Here is a 21806-nt window from a genome sequence, read left to right as displayed (position 1 = left end):
TTCTGACAAGCCTCTCCTGAAGAACCTGTTCCAAACGGGTGCTGAACATCTGGAGTGCCTCTCAGATGCGTTGGTCGTATTATAGGTTGGTCCTCTAATTTAAATAGAAGTTGGGCAGTAATGAGGCTAGCCCAACATTTTTGTACAGAAGCCCAGTTTCCTATTTGCTGGCTGGCCGAATAGGGAAGTGTTGAGTTAATCGGCCATGTAGTGGGCCTCAGGCCTCCCCACCCAATAACTTCAATTCACATTATCAATTCCTTTGTATCAACACTGTATAAGGTTTATCTGCAGATTAATCAGGGGCACTTTTGTTTTACTCCATGCACCATCACATTTCTGCAAGTCACTGAAAACATTAGCATTGACTTTAATTCTGTCATTAACAGGTTTCATATTTTGCTGGGAAATATCTATCTGATGATGTATATCTAGGTTTGGTGTGCTCTGGAGTAATATCCCAATAGTTCAAATCATCCATCTGTGATACTGTTAAAACACATCCTGGTCGTGGCCATCCCTTCATTCCCTTTAGACAGAGGAATCATTTTACGCCCCTAGTACATGGAGCCTTAACTGTTGTGGGCATAGATCAAGCATTTGGGCACATGCCATCTCCCCTCCCCTCCCGTGAGTTTGTCCCCATTAATTTTAACTCCGACTTGTAAAATTACCCTTTACACATCCAAGAACTGGTCTCATTGCCTCCCAGGATTGTAATGTTAGATGCCACTCTCAAAAATAATCTTGACCTCCCCATGAACTCGGGAGATAGAGGTGTTTGTGTATTGGGAACGGAGGGCAGTGAACGTACTGTCAGGAGCTCTCTGCATGCTGAGTAATACCTGTTTCTGGTATTATTTTGTAATTATTGTTTATCTAAAGATTTTGAACCAGGTAACAGCGGAGAATAAGGGAAAATTTTGGCAATGAGACCTACTGCCAGCTCACCGTGAAACCTACATTTTCCTCTCCCACCCCCCTCCCCTGCAGGTCTGCTGTTTCCTTCTCCACCCACTACATGTAAATAGCAGTGGAGAGGCGGAGCGCAGTTTTGCCTCCCGTCCATCTATGTTACCGCCATTTCCCAGCACTGCCATGGGGAAGGTGGCAGTAGAAGCCAGTGGAAGCGACAGTAACAGCCCTGAAATGCTCTTATAGAGGGAGAGGACTTTCTAATGGTCTCCTCTTCCTCCATTCTACCCCCAATACATACCATTGAAGGCCCTGGTCACAGCCGAGACCTTCAGTGGGACATCTGGTTACCTTCTGGCACTTCTACCCTTTTAATGGTGCTCCTGGCTTTTCTGGAAAACCATCAAAGTATATAGTGCCCTTTCCCATACTTCAAGAACTCTCCACACTCTTCAACTTCCACTACCCCGTCTGACCTTAGAAAGGCAAGATTACAGGTGGAACAGAGAGTAATATTCCCTTCCCCAATGTCAGTGAATCACTAAGCCACCTTCTTGCTGTGTACACTTAGTAAACTGCTTCTTTTCCACCTGCAGCAGCTTCTGGCCACCTAACAAGGATTGACACTTGATATGCTCTGCTATCAGATGAAACTCTGCACTTGGGGTGCAGATTCATAAACTATACCTTAACAAGTCTGTGACATGTTGTCACAAAAATGAAGCATTGTTCAAAGAATCATAGGAAATTTATGGCACAGAAGGAGGCCAATCGGCCCATCGTGTCCGCGCCGGCCTAAAAGGTGCCACCCAGCCTAATTCCACTTTCCAGCATTTGGTTCGTAGCCATGTAGGTTACGGCACTTCAGGTGCACATCCAGATACTTTTTAAATGAGTTGAGGGTTTCTGCCTCTACCACCCTTTCAGGCAGTGAGTTCCAGATCCCCACCACCCTCTGGGTGAAAAATTCTTTCCTCAGCTCCCGTCTAATCCTTCTACTAATCACCTTAAATCTATGCCCCCTGGTTATTGACCTCTCTGCTAGGGGAAATAGGTCCTTCCTATCCACTCAATCTAGGCCCCTCATAATTTTGTATACCTCAACTAAATCACCCCTCCGCCTCCTCTATTCCAAGGAGTGACTCACCTTCTGACTCCCCAAAGCCTTTCCACCATCTACAAGGCACAAGTCAGGAGTGTGATGGAATACTCTCCACTTGCTTGGATGAGTGCAGCTCCAACAACACTCAAGAAGCTCGACACCATCCAAGATAAAGCAGCCCGCTTGATTGGCACCCCATCCACCACCCTAAACATTCACTCCCTTCACCACCGGCGCACAGTGGCTGCAGTGTGCACCATCCACAGGACGCACTGCAGCAACTCGCCAAGGCTTCTTCGAAAGCACCTCCCAAACCCGCGACCTCTACCACCTGGAAGGACAAGAGCAGAAGGCACATGGGAACAACACCACCTGCACGTTCCCCTCCAAGTCACACACCATCCCAACTTGGAAATATATCGCCGTTCCTTCATTGTCGCTGGGTCAAAATCCTGGAACTCCCTTCCTAACAGCACTGTGGGAGAACCGTCACCACACGGACTGCAGCGGTTCAAGAAGGCGGCTCACCACCACCTTCTCGAGGGCAATTAGGGATGGGCAATAAATGCTGGCCTCGCCAGCGACGCCCACATCCCGTGAACGAATAAAAAAAAAAGGAAAACAACCCCAGCCTATCCAATCTTTCCTCATAGCTAAAATTCTCCAGTCCTGGCAACATCCTCGTAAATCTCCTTTGTATCCTCTCTAGTGCAATCACATCTTTCCTGTAATGTGATGACCAGAACTGTATGCAGTACTCAAACTGTGGCTTAATTAGTGTTTTATACAGTTCCAGCATAACCTCCCTGCTCTTATATTCTATGCCTCGGCTAATAAAGGAAAGTATTCCATATGCTTTCTTAACCACTTTATCTACCTGTCCTGCTACCTTCAGGGATCTGTGGACATCCACTCCGAGGTCCCTCACTTCCTCTACACCTCTCAGTATCCTCCCATTTATCCCACGCCTGTTTGCCCTCCCTAATTGCATTACCTCACACTTCTCTGGATTGAATTCCATTTGCCACTTTTCTGCCTACCTAACCAGTCCATTGATATCTTCCTGCAGACTACAATTTTCTTCCCCACTATCAACCACATGGCCAATTTTTGTATCATCTGCAAACTTTTTAATCATGCCCCCTATGTTTAAGTCCATATCATTAATATATACCACAAAAAGCAAGGGACCTAGTACTGAGCCCTGTGGAACCCCGCTGGAAACAGCCTTCCAGTCACAAAAACACCCGTCGACCATTACCCTTTGCTTCCTGCCACCGAGCCAATTTTGGATCCAACTTGCCACTCTCCCTTGGATCCCATGGGCTTGTATTTTTTGACCAGTCTGCCATGTGGTACTTGTCAAAAGCCTTGCTAAAATCCACGTAGACTGCATCAAATACACTACCCTCATCGACCCTCCTTGTTACCGCCTCAAAAAATACAATCAAGTTAGTCAGATACAACCTTCCCTTAACAAATCCATGCTGACTGTCCTTGACTAGTCCATGCCTTTCTAAGTGACGGTTTATCCTGTCCCTCAGAATTGATTCCAATAATTTGCCAACCACCAATGTTAGACTGACTGGCCTGTAATTACTCGGTCTTTCCCTTGCTCCCTTTTTAAACAACAGTACAACGTTAGCAGTCCTTGAATCCTCCGGCACCATGCCAGTATCCAGTGAGGATTGGAAAATGACGGTCAGAGCCTCCGCTATTTCCTCCTTTGCTTCTTTTAACAGCTTAGGATACATTTCATCTGCTCCTGGTGATTTATCTACTTTCAAAGATGCTAATCCCCTTAATACTTCCTCTCTCACTATGTTTATCCCATCCAATATTTCACACTCCTCCTCCTTAACTACAATGTCTGCATCTCCCCCTCTTTTATGAAGACAGACGCAAAGTATTCATAAGTGGGCAAAAATTTGGCAGATGGAGTATAATGTGGGAAAATGTGAACTTGTCCACTTTGGCAGGAAGAATAGAAAAACAGTATAAGATTTAAATGGAGAAAGATTGAAGAACTCTGAGGTACAGAGGGATCAGGGTGTCCTAGTACATGAATCACAAAAAGTTAGTATGCAGGTACAGCAAGTGATTAGGAAGGCAAATGGAATGTTGTCATTTATTGCAAGGGAAATGGTATATAAAAGAGATGTTTTGCTACAGTTTTCAGGGCATTAGTGAGATCACATCTAGAATACTGTGTGCAGTTTTGGTCTCCTTATTTAAGGAAGGACATAATTGCTTTAGAGGCGGTTCAGAGAAGGTTCACTCAACTGATTCCTGGGATGAGGGGGTTATCTTATGAAGAAAGGTTGGACAAATTGAGCCTGTATACACTGGAACACAGAAGAATGAGAGATGATCTTATTGAAACATATAAGATCTTGAGGGGACGAGAAGGGGTAGATGCTGAGAGGATGTTTCCCTTTGTGGGGAGACTAGAACTAGGGGCTACAGTTTAAAAATAAGGGGTCTCCCATTTAAAACAGAGATGAGGAGAATTTTTTTCTCTCAGAGGGTCGTGAGTCTGTGGAACTCCCTTTCCCAGAGAGCGGTGGAGGCAGGGTCATTGAATATTTTTAAGGCTGAGTTAGATAGATTCCTGATTAACAAGGGATTCAAAGGTTATAATAGGTAGACGGGAAAGTAATGTTGAGGTGACAATCAGATCAGCCATGATCTTATCAAATGGCAGAGCAGGCTAGAGGGGCCAAATGGCCGATTCCTGCTCTTAATTCGTGTGTTCGTATGTAAGAACCATACCAACATCTTCCGCCTCCACACATAGGTTACCTTTTTGGTCTCTAATAGGCCTTAGTTATCCTCTTAGTTATCCTCTTGCTCTTAATGCAAGTTGGCAACATTGTTGTCCATGGTCGACTGTTTTTTACTAGGCACAGGATACACACACAATTATTGGTAGCTGTTTCTGCATGCTGTGGGGAATATTCCTTACATTCTGGTTATTGTTTACACCTCAGGTAAAGTCACACTCTTGCCCTCAGGGGACATGAGGTCTGCTTACTGGAGTGGCCAGTGTCATTGAAACTGAGGAGAATAGCTAGTGTAAAAACCCCAAAACATAACAATGTCCACTTGAAGGTACAGCCAATTTGGTCTATAATGGCATGCACTAACAACAACTTACATTTATATAGCGCTTTTAACGTAGTAAAACGTCCATGACGGTTAAACAGCAAGTAACTTGTTGCAAGTCACTTTACAATACCATTGGAATGAACAGCAAATGAAATCGACCTAAACAGGAGAATCTTCTTAAACTGCAGACATTATGTTGAGACGTGTATCCTGTGAATTAAAAAATATTTTGCAGACATCATATGGATAACTTACCACATGGCTGAGCAATCAAAGTTCACCAAAAGCCACTTGTGAGGATTAAAGTTGAAAGAATCTGAAAACTGATAAAGCAAAGAAAATTGTAAAATATTATCGACCGATTTGAAAATTGTAAAACATTATCGACTGATAATACTCCATTATCACAGTATCAGAAGGAAGGCCTTTGTGTACACACTGTGCAAGTAGTACAGAGAGCTGACCTCCTGAAGTCATCTCATTTAATAGTTATCAAACGCTGCCTGCACAGATTGGCTGATGTGCAAGTCATGGGCTGGGTGCCTGAACAGAATACCCAATGGGCTCGATTTTCGCACCCGCGATCGGGTGCATTCGTGGCGGGGGAGCCCGGCTCCAACCCGCCCACTTCTGGGTTCCCCACTGACGCGCTCACATGCGCGCACAGCCCCCGCATGTGGGACTCTCGCCGGCAATTAAAGCTGGCGGAGTGCCACTTAAAGTACTTAAACAGGTACTTCAAGTTGTTTACAGACCTGATTGACCTGTTATTTTAACAGGGATGGGATTTTGCAACTGCCTTAGAGACTGTTTCCTGTACTGGGGGAAACACTCCCAGTTCAAATGAACGTGTTGCAGCCATCAGCCTGTGGCAGCTGCAAAGGTCCATTTGACAGGTAGTGGGGGGGAGACCCTCACTCTTTGCAGGAGGCCACTCTGTCACTTTGGACAAAGTTTGGCCTCCACCACCCTCCTCCTAACAACAAAATTCACCAACTTGCACACTTACCCCAGTGTCCAGACACATTTACCTACCTTGCGGACCCCCTCAAACATACATCTTCCGGATGGGGGCCGCCGTAGCTGCAGTCATGACCTCCTCGGAGGGCGAACAGCATCACCAGCCTCGCCGGCCACGCCGTCTACCTCTGACACGTGGAGCTCCACAACACAGTGCTGTGACACATCCACCTGCACAGCAGGAGGGAGGGCAACCGCAGAGAGAGATGCGTCGCAGACTGAGGCTCAGCTTCCTGGACCTCTCTGAGCAGCAGTGCACACAGAGGCTCAGAGTCACTCGACATGTAGTCGTGGACATCTGCAGCCTCCTTCATGCCAAGCTGCTCCCGGCTGGCCCGAGCACCATCTTCTTACCTGTCGCTTTCAAAGTCACCACTGCCCTCAACAACTTCTCCTCCGCATCCTTCCAGGGTGGCACCAGGGACATCGCCGATGTCTCTCAGTCTTCTGCACAAAAGAGCCCTGCAAATACACCTACACCCACTCTGCAGTGACACAGTTGTGGGTCTTCATTGTGATCCTCAGGAAAGGGCATTATTGCACAAACCAGACAAGAATCGCAAAGACAGTAGTGGTGCCAATATAATATGTAATGTGAGTTGATCAGAAATTAAATATAAGTAAAAACCATGACAAACCCTCAAACACCCTTGTGAATCCCCTTCATGCTCACGACACGTTTGCCTTACGCTTCCTACTGCACATAGGTGATGCATGCCCTGTGGCTGCAGCACAGGTAGTGGCAGGTTGAGTGAGGCTGACTGTGAAAGAGATCGTGAGAGGGTGAGTATGAGATAGAGCCATGAGATTGGGTTGAGTGGTAGTGACGGGATGAGTACTGGCGAGGTGAGTATGTGCAGGTAAGATGAGGATGAGCTTTGAGTGGGTGTGAGGGGTGATGTGACAGAGTAGTGTTGGCTGTGCAGAAGGAGATGTGGGGTGGGGGCGGTGATGTGGCAGACGGAGTGTAGGGGAATGAGTAAGTGTACTCACTTTGGCTGACCTACTTAGGTCATTGCAGCGCCTCCTGCACTGTATGCAGGTGCGCGATATGTTGGTGGTGCAGGTGACCTCCTCTGCCACCTCGAGCCAGGCCTTCTTGGTGGCAGAGGCAGGCCGCTTCCTCCTGCCCATCGGGGGGAAGATCTCTGTCCTCCCCCTCCTCCTCACCCCATCCAATAAGAGCTGGATGGAGGCATCATTAACCTGGGAGCAGCCTTCCCGCTGGGCTGCTCCATGCTGTAATTTTTCCTTTTTCTTGCAGCATCAGTCAGTGGAGGACTGCCCCTTTAAATAGAGCTCCTCCAGCTGACAGACCTTACTGTGATGCGCAGTCCGCCCGACGCGCAGCTCAGCAGCGGGGAACCCGGAAGAACAGGTAAGTGGATCCAATCAGCCTACGATTGCGCGCGGGGCAGACTGATTTCCCCAAGTTGCTATGACAACCAGCAAACCCAAACAGAAATTATTTAGAACTGTATAAAATACAACATTCTGAAAAATGTACTTCTGCAATGTGGGAAATTACAGGCCGATTGGTGCTGGATTTAATGGCAGAAGAATTTCAACAGCATCAGGGAATGGAGAAATTGAGACCACTGTTCACATTAGTATTTGTTTTTTAAACTGTAGCAATGGATGGTTTTCCTTCAATTAACTGTCCTTACTTTTGTCATACTCCTTTTTGTGACATAACCAGAAGGCTGTTGCATCCTGCTGTAATTGGCTGAAATAATGATGTTAGTCCGAAGAGTTAGTCCAGAAATTAGTTTGGCTTCTGTATCAATTCATCTCTGCCATGTCTTTTACAGCTAATGCTCTGTCCCGAATATATTGAGGCTCCATCCTGAACCATGGTGGAGCCCAGCATGTGAGTGCAAGAGACATAGCTGCAGTGTTTGCAAGCATCTTCTGCCAAATGTGCCAGTGGATGATCCTACTCCACCATCAAAAATGCCAGTGTCCAGCCAATTCATTTCAACTCATGTGCCATTAAGGAGCGGCTGAATGCACTGAACACATTGAAGGCTATGGGCCTGACAAGATCCCAGATGTAGTGCTGAAGACCTTCACCGGAACTAGCCACTGTTCCAGTACAGCCATTACAATGGCATTTATCCAACCATGTGGAAGATTGCCCAGGTATGCAGCAAAACTCAATTTTCAACTCACCGTTTCAGTTTATCATAAACCACCGTGTACCTGCAGCAGACTGATAAGGACAAAAACATGCTTTCGGTACTCCAGCAAGGACTGTGCAACCAGACATGGTCACGGAAAGTTCCAGTAGTTTCAGCCCTTGTGAATGGATGATTATGCTAACTGTGTTTCATAGAAACAGCCTTCTGATTTGTAATCTGGCAGGTAAAAGTCTGTGAAGAATTGCTTTGCTATCTGGGTTTATTGCTAAGGTCTGAGAAGAAGCCATGAAACAGAAATTTCTTACTAAATGTGAATGTATGTATTTTCCCCTTGCAGCAATAACCATTAAATTAAAGAATTTAAATGTCCATGAAGAGCACTTTTTGTACTGTGGCAGTTTGGGAGCTAATCTGCCCCAACACTTGGTAGGTGCAGTGTGCCCAGAGTATTCTGCACCTATACAGGTCGAGCTGCATTCAAATTTGGTGAGCCAGGTCTTTAACAGGGCCTGTTTCCACCCCTAGCACAAGCCCATCCCTGGCAGGAAACAGAGACAGAAAGAAAATCTCATCTGTAGGTCAGAGAGGCCTATAGCTAATGGTCTGGCCACCAGCTTCTGGGCCTTTTGGCAGCTCTCAGAGAATCGACCCCTCCGCCGCGAACCCGCCGCCCTGGTAATGTCGGGCCCAATGAGTCAGCAGCTGTTAAAGTTCTGCTGCTCAGAGTTAAAGTAGAGCTGTGCTGCGAAAAATTTAAAGGATTGATGCTGGCAATTGTAAATAAAGCAAGGAGGGTCAGGAGGAGTTACGGGTCTTACTTCAGATGTGCAGCAAAGGAATTGTTTGGAGCTGAGGGGCACTCTCCGATCAGGAGTACTGTTACAAATGCCTGAGTAGGAGGGGACAAGCAGTGGGTGAATGCTGTCTCCCATTTTTATAGGTTGTGGACCAGATGAGAGAGAAATTGTCTGGACTCAGGAAGTTTGCCTAGATAAGAGCCCCTGCAATTTGCCTTTGTTGCTGGCACAGAAATATGCTTCTAATGTTGTGCAAAAATGTTGCAAGTTAGGTCTACCAAACACACTGTCAGCAGAAGCTCCTTGCATGCTGCACGTTCATGAACTGACACACAGTGGGGCTAATAATGCGGCCTGAACACTGTCCCACAAGATAAAGTGAACTCAGCCGATTTGTATAATTTACTGGCGCTCCAGGCATGTCTCTCATGATGCACAGGGTGCACATTTTGGGCACCAGCAACCAGTGGAAGGCAGCTGGCATTTCAGTAGGTGTCAGACACTTTCCTGAAGGGGGAGGGGCACTGAGCATTGAGAAAGGGGCACAGGGTAAGGGAGACATTGATGGCAGGGGGTAAGGGGTGCCAGAGGTGAGTTCATTTTTATTGTGACCTCTCCTACAGCGCCCATTCCAAATAGGTGCTGTGCAGCTGGAGCTCTGTTCAGGAACTCCAGGGTGGGAATCTCATTTAAATGGAACTTGGGGGGCCTGAGCCTGGAGCACAACTTTTCCAGGAAATGGTGCCCAATGCATTGATACACATCAGGTGCCTGCCATCGTATTATGGGCCCCAATGTGGCATGTAGGCTAGGCACTTGAATGACATAACTCTGCTATGTCTAATTTCAATATATGTACATTTTGTATCTGCTTACAGGAAAAGGCCGCACATAACAGATGGAAACGGGGCCCTCTCAACTGTCTGCCATCAGGTAATTAACATAATTTGTGAACCCTTAACAAGGATGTCACATGAGAAGTGCAACAGCCCCCTGTGCTAAAACTGCAGAATAGTACTCTGCGCACTGGGCGAGAAATAGGCCTGAAGCTTGATCACCCAATTCTTCATCCTCTGCATGCACAATTGATGCTGACACTACTGGAACAGCTGACTGCATTATTGGACCTTTAGTCATTGAATTTACATCTGCATTTACAGTTATACTGATCCACTCAAAATGTGTGCTCTTCTAATTCTGAAAACGAATGTTGTACACTTAATTTATCAGAATGATTGTCTATGTCTGTACACAGTACACTTCTTAAATTCTAGTTTAGTGTTTACATAGCATTTCTTTCATTATTTATAATAGTCTAATACATATAATTAACAATTAAATTTTTTAAGAGCAATTTGACTAATACATGGCTTCATTTTAGCACCTGCTATCGGGTGCGTTCCTGGCAGTGGGGCTACGAAAATCGGGGAATCCCGGAGCGGGTTCGGAGCCCGGCTCCAACCAGCCCACTTCCGGGTTCCCCACAGACGCGCCGACGTGCGCACGCAGCCCCTGCAGGTGGGAATCCCGCAGGCAATTAAAGCCAGCGGGGTTCCACTTAACAGTATTTACCTTGGTATTTCAGGTCATTAACTGACCTGATTAAGTGAATATGTGAGGAGGGGTGGGATTTTACAGACAACTGGGACTGTTTCCCGTACTGTGGGAAACACTCCCAGTTGAAATGGACGTGTTGCAGCTGTCAGCCTGTGGTAGCTGCAAAGGTCCATTTGACAGGTGGTGGGGGGAGACCCTCACTCATTGCAGGAGGCCACTATGTCACTTGGGACAAAGTTTGGCCTCCACCACCCTCCTCCTGACAATCAAATTCACCAACTTGCACACTTACCCCGGGGTCCAGAGACATGTACCTACCTTGCGGACCCCCTCAGATGTACATCTTCCAGATGGGGGCCGCCGTAGCTGCCGTCATGACCTCCTCGGAGGGCGAACAGCATCACCAGCCTCGCCGGCCACGCCGTCCACCTCTGACACGTGGAGCTCCACAACAGAGTGCTGTGACACATCCACCTGTACAGCAGGAGGGAGGGCAACCGCAGAGAGAGATGTGTCGCAGAGGGCACTACCCTCGCCACAGGGTCCACACACCAAGGCACAGCTTCCTGGACCTCTCTGAGCAGCAGTTCACACGGAAGCTCAGAGTCACTCGACATGTAGTCGTGGACATCTGCAGCCTCCTTCATGCCGAGCTGCTCCCGGTTGTCCCGAGCACCATCTTCTTAACTGTTGCTGTCAAAGTCACCACTACCCTCAACAACTTCTCCTCCGCATCCTTCCAGGGTGCCACCGGGGACATCGCCGATGTCTCTCAGTCGTCTCCGCAGAAGAGCCCTGCAAATACACCTACACCCACTTTGCAGTGACACAATGGGTGGCATCAGTTGTGGGTCCTCATAGTGATCCTCAGGAGCGGGCATTATTGCACAAACCAGACAGGATTCGCAAAGACATGGCAGTAGTGGTGCCAATATAATATGTAATGTGAGTTGATCAGAAATTAAATATAAGTAAAAACCATGACAAACCCTCAAACACCCTTGTGCATCCCCTTCATGCTCATGACACGTTTGCCTTACGCTGCCTACTGAACATATGTGATGCATGCCCTTTGACTGCAGCACAGGTAGTGGCAGGTTGAGTGAGGCTGACTGTGAAAGAGATGCACGAGAGGGTGAGTATGAGATAGAGCCATGAGATTGTATGAGGATTGGGTTGCGTGTTAGTGGCGGGATGAGTACTGGCGAGGTGAGTAAGTGCAGGTAAGATGAGGATGAGCTTTGAGTGGGTATGAGGGGTGATGTGACAGAGTAGTGTTGGCAGTGCAGAAGGAGATGTGGGGTGGGGGCGGTGATGTGGCAGATGGAGTGTAGGGGAATGAGTAAGTGTACTCACTTTGGCTGACCTACTTAGGTCATTGGAGCGCCTCCTGCACTGTATGCAGGTGGGCGATATGTTGGTGGTGCAGGTGACCTCCTCTGCCACCTCGAGCCAGGCCTTCCTGGTGGCAGAGGCAGGCCACTTCCTCCCGCCCGCCGGGGGGAAGATCTCTGTCCTCCCCCTCCTCGTCAGCCCATCCAATAAGAGCTGGAGTGAGGCATCGTTAACCTGGGAGCAGCCTTCCCCCTGGGCTGCTCCATGCTGTAATTTTTCCTATTTGTTGCAGCATCTGTCAGTGGAGGACTGCCCCTTTAAATAGAGCTCCTCCAGCTGACAGACCTTACTGCGCATGCGCAGCCCGCCCGACGCGCAGATCAGCAGTGGGGAACCCGGAAGACCAGGTAAGTGGCTCCAATTAGGCTGCGATCGCACGGGGGGCAGACTAATTTCACCGGGCGCGATAGCCCCCCCCGCCACAAACCCGCAGCCCTGCTAACATCGAGCCCACTGGAATACTCTCCACTTGCCTGGATGAGTGCAGCTCCAACAACACTCAAGAAGCTCGACACCATCCAAGACAAAGCAGCCCACTTGATTGGCACCCCATCCATCAACTTAAACATTCACTCCCTCCACCACTGGCGCACTGTGGCTGCAGTGTGTACCATCTACAGGATGCACTGCAGCAACTCGCCAAGGCTTCTTCGACAGCACCTCCCAAACCCACGACCTCTACCACCTAGAAGGAGAAGGGCAGCAGGCACATTGGAACACCACCACCTGCACGTTCCCCTCCAAGTCACACACCATCCCGACTTGGAAATATATCGCCGTTCCTTCATCGTCGCTGGGTCAAAATCCTGAAACTCCCTTCCTAACAGCACTGTGGGAGAATCTTCACCACACGGACTGCAGCAGTTCAAGGCAGCAGCTCACCACCACCTTCTCAAGGGCAATTAGGGATGGGCAATAAACGCTGGCCTCACCAGCGACACCCACATCCCATGAATGAATAAAAAAAAATTAAAATCCATTGAATATTTGCTATGTTGACAGATGCAAGATGTACTGCTGATTCATTTCCTCAGAAACTAATAAAACCATAGCAAGTTCTAACAGATTTAATCTACCTATTGATAAATTCTTTTTCATTATTTCCTTACAGTCTGGTTATTGTTTGAACTCCTGTCTGTTTTGTAATTTGGAATATTGCTTATCTGTTGATTCAGAGCCAGTGAATTATTTAATCCTTATCAGTTGTTACTGCCTTGTGGATTTAACCATAAAGCACAAATCACACTCCATAGTTATTGTAAGGAGATATATGCAATGTGGACGTTTACATGTAATATTAGAATGGCTTTTTAGAACCTGCTACTTTCTTGACTAAAACTTCATATTTATGACTATTTTAAAATCACCTGCAATTACATAAATGTTACAGCACCTGGGGATAATTATAGTCTGGAAATTGCTGCCTAGACTTTGATTTAGGAGCACAGTAAAGCACACGGCTAAAAGCACTTTTTTTTCTATCGCTGCGAATTTTCCTTGGGGTTTCCCCCACTCCGCCATCGTAACTTTAGCAGAAATTCAGTGGAAGCCTTGTTTCATAGAATCATAGAAAGGTTACAGCACGAAAAGAGGCCATTCGGCCCATCGAGTCCATGCTGGCTCTATGCAAGAGCAATCCAGCTAGTCCCACTCCCCCACTCCATCCCCATAGCCCTGCAAATTTTTTCCTTTCAAGTACTTATCCAGTTCCCTTTTGAAGGCCAGGATTGAATCTGCCTCCACCACCCCCTCGGGCAGTGCATTCCAGATCAGAACCACTCGCTGTGTAAAAAAGTTTGTCCTCATGTCACCTTTGGTTCTTTTGCCAATCACGTTGAATCTTTGTCCTCTGGTTCTTGGACCCTTCCGCCAATAGGATCAATTTCTCTCTATCTATTCTGTCTAGACCCTTTGTGATTTTGAATACCTCCATCAAATGTTTCCATGCGAGAGAAGCTCCAAGGAATATTCAGCGCATCTGCATTAGTCTGTTTACTTTAATTCTCACACAATGAAGCAGCCATCAGAGTGTGGCTACAATATAGCTCATAGGAGCATACTAAGGACCTTGACTAGGATTTAAAAGCAGCACTTTTTCTACCAGCAATTTTGTAGTTCAAATACAGGTTTGACAATGAGGTTGTGGAGGCACTGGTCCACAGAGTGTGAGAAATGATATATGGAAGAGAGGAGCACCCACCTCCAGCACCCCCATCCCCTGAAGCACCAGATTCACCAAGTGTGAGAAAAAAAAGCTGAATTGGTGAATGTAATATCCAGAAACCCCAGGATATGGAGGGGCGTAAAGAAGAAGAGGAAAGGTTTGAATAAATTAACCAAGTCTAGTGCCAGGGATTATTGGCCTGCAACTATCACATACTAATATAACTGCAAGTGAACTTTGAACAACCTCTTAGTTCTCAATGCTACTGCCTGCAGAATAGTAGCATGACATTAACCATTGTATTGGTGGCAGAAATACGTGGGCTACTGAAGGGATTCTTTGAATGGCAAGAGTAAAGTTGATGAATGAACCTACTCACAGACATACTTGCTATGTGTGACACAAGCAGTGCAGCTCCCTAACATTGTTACTCCTTTTCTCCTTCTTATGACTCTTCAATGTGCAGGACAAATGAATTTTTAGTAAGCATGCACGCTGAGATGCTACTGCAGGGCCCATTAGGGGTTCACTGGGGAAGGGCAACAGGAATTTGACCCCTGAACCCATGTGAGGAGGTCACCCTGCAGGTCAATGGAAGGGAGCGGGGGATGCCAATGGTGGAGGCGAATGACTAGAGAAATGTGCTCAGGTCAGGAAATATAGCACAACTGCATTTCAATGTCATACTGACCTAAACACTAAAGCTGTGTAATTGAGAGTGTAGTATGCTTTTATGACTGTACATACTGACATTTTGCCTTTACTTTTACAGAAATTGAGGAACAGAATGAAGCCCCAGCCTAACACCGACAGTGCAGAAAGGGCAGTTAGTGAATTAGTCAAGGGAGCACGGGGAGATTCACAAAGCATGGGTGAGGAAGAGCAAATGGTTTTGGCTGCCCAAGGCCAGGCACATGGTTGCAGTGATCCAGCAAGGAATCTGGCCTGTTGTAGCACCTGGTAATTCAGATCTGCTTCTAAACATATTATCTGAGTAGAATGGACATTGTGAACCCTTGTCTCCATGCAAAACACACTGTAACATCTTCAGAGCAGTGTGGAAGAGTGCACCACCATGATCTGTACAACCATAGAGGAAAGATTGTCAGCATGGAGCATGCGGCAGCATCTGTGGCAACTACATAGCAGGACTTCGCCATTGTGTTGTGGGAGAATCACTCATGATTGTTTAAACTGATGCTCTAGAGTCACCGAGGGACAACCTGCCAAATGGACTCTCAACCGCTCAGCATAACACTGAAATTCCCAATGGGTCTTGTTGGGGGCGGAGCCTCCGCCCATCCCAAACAGGGCCATCAGTGCAGGGTCTTCCAATGCTGGGAATTCTTGTATTCCTGGCTTTCACAGGCTGCAGGCATAGATTAGTCAGTAGACACCAGGCTATATGGTGATAGTGGGCCCCACCTGGGGGTCCACTCTGGGATTGTGGCCTGGATCCTTGATGAAAAAGGAGTACTTCCAAAAAGATTAATTACAAAGGAGGTAGGGGGGAAACAACTTCCCAGCCTGGTACAAATCCGCCACAATTTGTGGGCTCTTCAATGAGTAGGCATCTTGGATGTGCCCCTAGTAGTGCAGATAGCCACCATTGACATGTAAATCAAGGAATCTCTCCCTGACCCCACACACTTTAATCACATGCTATAGCTTTCTCTGAAAATTACTATATTGGTGAAATTACTGTCCACGAACTCAAAAATAGGCAATGCCTTAAGAACAGCTCACATATTTATTTCTACCCTTATGTTTCAGTTTTTATTTCATTTTTTCCCCAGAGTTAGCTCAGGTGACAGCAATTGCTGCACACAAGCAAAATAAACTACTAGAAAAATACACACCACTCATTCACACCTCTGTTAAAGCAGCAGATAGAGAAATGTCAACTGAATCTATTAAGCATTTGTCTGCTAATATCTCCAACAGTAATGTGTAGACTATAAGCAAATGCTCTTGAACTGTATCTATTACCTGATTAGTCCTGTTAATAACAGCCTCATGTTACTTGGATACTTTTAGATCTTTTCCTTTTCCACCTTTACTGATAGACAAATGTTCATTGTGTGCAAGTGGTTTGTATTTCTTATTTCAATGTGCATCATCTTCATTTGTACGCATATTAAATTCTATCCATTTTAGCCCAACTATGAATTTCCCTTATAGTGATATTAGCTACATGGATTTTGTCATCAGCAAATATAATGGGCTCGATTTTAGCACCCACGATTGGGTGCGTTCCTGGCGGGGGGGGCTACGAAAATCGGGGATTCCCGGGGCGGGTCCGGAGCCCGGCTCCAACCCGCCCCATTTCCGGGTTCCCCACTGACGCGCTGACATGCGCGCGCAGCCCCCGCATGTGGGACTCCCGCCGGCAATTAAAGCCAGCGGGGTGCCACTTAAGGTATTTATTTAGGTATTTCGGGTCGTTTAGAGACCTGATTAACATGATATTTTAGGAGGGGTGGGATTTTGCAAACAACTGGGACTGTTTCCCGTACTGGGGGAAACACTCCCAGTTCAAATGGACGTGTTGCAGCCATCAGACTGTGGCAGCTGCAAAGGTCCATTTGACAGGTGGGGGAGGGGGGGAGACCCTCACTCATTGCAGGAGGCCACTCTGTCACTTTGGACAAAGTTTGGCCTCCACCACCCTCCTCCTAACAAGAAAATTCACCAACTTGCACACTTACCCCGGGGTCCAGAGACATGTACCTACCTTGCAGACCCCCTCAGATGTGCATCTTCCGGATGGGGGCCGCCGTAGCTGCCGTCATGTCCTCCTCGGAGGGCGAACAGCATCACCAGCCTTGCCAGCCACGCCGTCCACCTCTGACATGTGGAGCTCCACAACACAGTGCTGTGACACATCCACCTGCATAGCAGGAGGGAGGGCAACCGCAGAGAGAGATGCGTCGCAGGGGGCACTACCCTCGCCACAGGGTCCACAGACTGAGGCTCAGCTTCCTGGACCTCTCTGAGCAGCAGTGCACACGGACGCTCAGAGTCACTCGACATGTAGTCGTGGACATCTGCAGCCTCCTTCATGCCGAGCTGCTCCTGGCTGGCCCAAGCACCATCTTCTTACCTGTCGCTGTCAAAGTCACCACTGCCCTCAACAACTTCTCCTCCGCATCCTTCCAGGGTGCCACCGGGGACATCGCCGACATCTCTCAGTCGTCTGCACAAAAGAGCCCTGCAAATACACCTACACCCACTTTGCAGTGACACAATGGGTGGCATCAGTTGTGGGTCTTCATGGTGATCCTCAGGAAAGGGCATTATTGCACAAACCAGACAAGAATCGCAAAGACAGTAGTGGTGCCAATATAATATGTAATGTGAGTTGATCAGAAATTAAATATAAGTAAAAACCATGACAAACCCTCAAACATCCTTGTGAATCCCCTTCATGCTCACGACACGTTTGCCTTACGCTTCCTACTGCACATAGGTGATGCATGCCCTGTGGCTACAGCACAGGTAGTGGCAGGTTGAGTGAGGCTGACTGTGAAAGAGATGCATGAGAGGGTGAGTATGAGATAGAGCCATGAGATTATATGAGGATTGGGTTGAGTGGTAGTGGCGGGATGAGTACTGGCGAGGTGAGTAAGTGCAGGTAAGATGAGGATGAGGTTTGAGTGGGTGTGAGGGGTGATGTGACAGAGTAGTGTTGACAGTGCAGAAGGAGATGTGGGGTGGGGGCGGTGATGTGGCAGATGGAGTGTAGGGGAATGAGTAAGTGTACTCACTTCGGCTGACCTACTTAGGTCATTGAAGCGCCTCCTGCACTGTATGCAGGAGCGCGATATGTTGGTGGTGCAGGTGACCTCCTCTGCCACCTTGAGCCAGGCCTTCTTGGTGGCAGAGGCAGGCCGCTTCCTCCCGCCCAGCAGGGGGAAGATCTCTGTCCTCTCCCTCTTTGTCAGCCCATCCAATAAGAGCTGGAGTGAGGCATCATTAACCTGGGAGCAGCCTTCCCCCTGGGCTGCTCCATGCTGTAATTTTTCCTATTTCTTGCAGCATTAGTCAGTGGAGGACTGCCCCTTTAAATAGAGCTACTCCAGCTGACAGACCTTACTGTGATGTGCAGTCCACCCGCCGCGCAGCTTTGCAGCGGGGAACCCGGAAGAACAGGTAAGTGGATCCAATCAGCCTGCGATTGCGCGCGGGGCAGACTGATTTCACCGGGCACGTTACTCATGCACCCAATCGACCACCCGCCGCGAACCTGCTGCCATGGTAATATCGGGCCCAATATTTCTAAAAATACCCTCCTTCCTATCATTTATGAATTGAGTGAACAGAGGGAATCAGAATATTGTATCAAATGTTGTTGTCCTTACCTCCACTCCATTTAAAAGAGGTCTGAATTCTGGACAGATAAAAGCACTTCCTGCATAGGCAGCATCAATGTGCATCCAGATATTTTCAGAATTACCTGAAATATTACACATGAAGTCAATCAGTGGTGAAATAACATTTTATACTTTATATAATGAAGTACAGACGCATGGAAAAGGAAGGAAATGTTCTACAACAAAGCCACACTTGTTGTCAACAACACATAGGCACATAGGAGATAAAGAAAGAACTTGCATTTATAATGCACTTTTCACAACCTCAGGACATCCCAAAAGACTTCACAGCCACTAAATTACTTTTGAAGTGTAATATAGGGAAACACTGTTGTAATGCAGGAATTGTAAACAATTTTACAACACCAAGTTATAGTCCAACAAATTTATTTTAAATTCCACAAGCTTTCGGAGGCTTCCTCCTTCCTCAGGTGAATGGTGTGGAAATGGAATTTTCGAATCCTTCGCATTTGAAAATCACAGAACAATGCCTGGTGATTACTGCCCGTTGCCAAGGCAATCACAGTGAGCAGACAGAAAGGTGTCACCTAAAAGGCCACTGAATATACAAACCCCCCAAAAAAAAGAGAGAGAGAGAGAAGGAAGACAGTCAATGACCCGTTATATTAAAAACAGATAACATTTGTTCGCTGGTGGGGTTACGTGTAGTGTGACATGAACCCAAGATCCCGGTTGAGGCCGTCCTCATGGGTGCGGAACTTGGCTATCAATTTCTGCTCGACGATTTTGCGTTGTCGTGTGTCTCGAAGGCCGCCTTGGAGTATGCTTACCCGAAGGTCGGTGGCTGAATGTCCATGACTGCTGAAGTGTTCCCCGACAGGGAGAGAACCCTCCTGTTTGGCGATTGTTGCGCGGTGTCCGTTCATCCGTTGTCGCAGCTTCTGCATGGTCTCGCCAATGTACCATGCTCTGGGGCATCCTTTCCTGCAACATATGAGGTAGACAACGTTGGCCGAGTCACAGGAGTATGAACCGTGCACCTGGTGGGTGGTGTCCTCTCGTGTGATGGTGGTATCTGTGTCGATGATCTGGCATGTCTTGCAGAGGTTACCGTGGCAGGGTTGTGTGGTGTCGTGGACGCTGTTCTCCTGAAAGCTGGGTAATTTGCTGCGAACAATGGTTTGTTTGAGGTTGGGTGGCTGTTTGAAGGCGAGTAGTGGAGGTGTGGGGATGGCCATAGCGAGGTGTTCGTCATCATTGATGACATGTTGAAGGCTGCGGAGAACATGGCGTAGTTTCTCTGCTCCGGGGAAGTACTGAACGACGAAGGGTACTCTGTTGGTTGCGTCCCGTGTTAGTCTTCTGAGGAGGTCTACACGATTTTTCGCTGTGGCCCGTCGGAACTGTCGATCGATGAGTCGAGCATCATATCCCGTTCTTACTAGGGCGTCTTTCAGCGTCTGTAGGTGTCCATCGCGTTCCTCCTCGTCTGAGCAGACCCTGTGTATTCGCAGGGCCTCTCCATAGGGGATGGCCTCTTTGACGTGGTTAGGGTGGAAGCTGGAAAAGTGGAGCATCGTGAGGTTGTCCGTGGGCTTGCGGTAGAGTGAGGTGCTGAGGTGCCCGTCTTTGATGGAGATTCATGTGTCCAAGAAAGAAACTGATTCTGAGGAGTAGTCCATAGTTCCGCACCCATGAGGACGGCCTCAACCGGGATCTTGGGTTCATGTCACACTACACGTAACCCCACCAGCGAACAAATGTTATCTGTTTTTAATATAACGGGTCATTGACTGTCTTCCTCCTCTCTCTCTCTCTTTTTTTTTGGGGGGTTTGTATATTCGGTGGCCTTTTAGGTGACACCTTTCTGTCTGCTCACTGTGATTGCCTTGGCAACGGGCAGTAATCACCAGGCATTGTTCTGTGATTTTCAAATGCGAAGGATTCGAAAATTCGATTTCCACACCATTCACCTGAGAAAGGAGGAAGCCTCCGAAAGCTTGTGGAATTTAAAATAAATTTGTTGGACTATAACTTGGTGTTGTAAAATTGTTTACAATTGTCAACCCCAGTCCATCACCGGCATCTCCACATAATGCAGGAAAACACAGCAGCCAATTTGCACCCAGCAAGGACCCACGAACAATGAGATAATGACCAGATTGTTTTAGTGATGTTGGTTGAGGGATAAGCGTTGGCCTGCTCTTCTTCGAATAGTGCCATGGGATTTTTTACAGTCACTTAAGAGAGCAGATGTGGTTTTGGTTTAACATCTCATCTAAAAGATGGCACCTCTGATAGTGCATCTCTAGGTGTCAGCCTAGTTTATGTGCTCAAGTCTCTAGAGTGGAACTTGAACGCCTGACATGTGGGCCAGAGGTGAGAGTGCTACCACTAAGCCAAGGCTAACACCTTAAGCGGCCAATTTTCTTCATCCCAATGCCCCATGTGGACCAAGGTGTTAGAATGTGGAAAAAAGGGCAGAGACCTGTTATATCAGCTCATCACTCTGTTTGTATATGACACACATTTCCAGGGTAGAATGGGCCCGTATGGAAAGATGTTAATTGAAAGAGATGCAGAAATTTAAATTGTATTAAAACGACATGCAAGTGATGTCACAATGCCTTCTGCGTCATTTTCTGGCATTAACACTGGTCACAAGCGAGGGGTATGAAGAACACCCATATACACTTGGACCTAGAATTTCCTAAAATGAATTACATCGCTGTTGCACCTTTAAAAAAAATTGCGCCCACCTCTAGTCATATTTACCCAGGGATTTCCTGGTTTTTTTTCTCATTCGTTCATGGAATGCGGGCATCACTGGCAAGGCCAGCATTTATTGCCCATCCCTAATTGCCCTTGAGAAGGTGGTGGTGAGCCGCCTTCTTGAACCGCTGCAGTCCATGTGGCGAAGGTTGTCTCACAATGCTGTTAGGTAAGGAGTTCCAGGATTTTGACCCAGCAACGATGAAGGAACGGCGATATATTTCCAAGTCGGGATGATGTGTGACTTGGAGGGGAACGTGCAGGTGTTGTTCCCATGTGCCTGCTGCCCTTGTCCTTCTAGGTGGTAGAGGTCGCGGGTTTGGGAGGTGCTGTCGAGGAAGCCTTGGCGAGTTGCTGCAGTGCATCCTGTGGATGGTACACACTGCAGCCACTGTGCGCCGGTGGTGAAGGGAGTGAATGTTTAGGGTGGTGGATGGGGTGCCAATCAAGCGGGCTGCTTTGTCCTGGATGGTGGTGAGCTTCTTGAGTGTTGTTGGAGCT

General features: G+C 47.5%; 1 protein-coding gene across 1 annotated transcript in view; it reads right to left on the bottom strand.

Moving 5' to 3' along the window:
* The window catches only part of ddc (dopa decarboxylase), a 108206-nt gene that overhangs the window by 17161 nt on the left and 69239 nt on the right, over positions 1–21806 (bottom strand). The window contains exons 7-8 of the mRNA XM_067998682.1: positions 18561–18655; positions 5381–5448 (exon numbers count right to left, since the gene is read on the bottom strand). Of these exons, the coding sequence (XP_067854783.1) occupies positions 5381–5448; positions 18561–18655 (163 nt within the window). The remainder of the gene's footprint in view (positions 1–5380; positions 5449–18560; positions 18656–21806) is intronic.

Source organism: Heptranchias perlo, chromosome 2, assembly GCF_035084215.1.
Source record: "Heptranchias perlo isolate sHepPer1 chromosome 2, sHepPer1.hap1, whole genome shotgun sequence".
Classification (NCBI taxonomy): Eukaryota; Metazoa; Chordata; class Chondrichthyes; order Hexanchiformes; family Hexanchidae; genus Heptranchias; species Heptranchias perlo.
The sequence above is the reverse complement of the archived record's forward strand: the minus strand, read 5'-3'. Positions and strand labels throughout refer to the sequence as shown.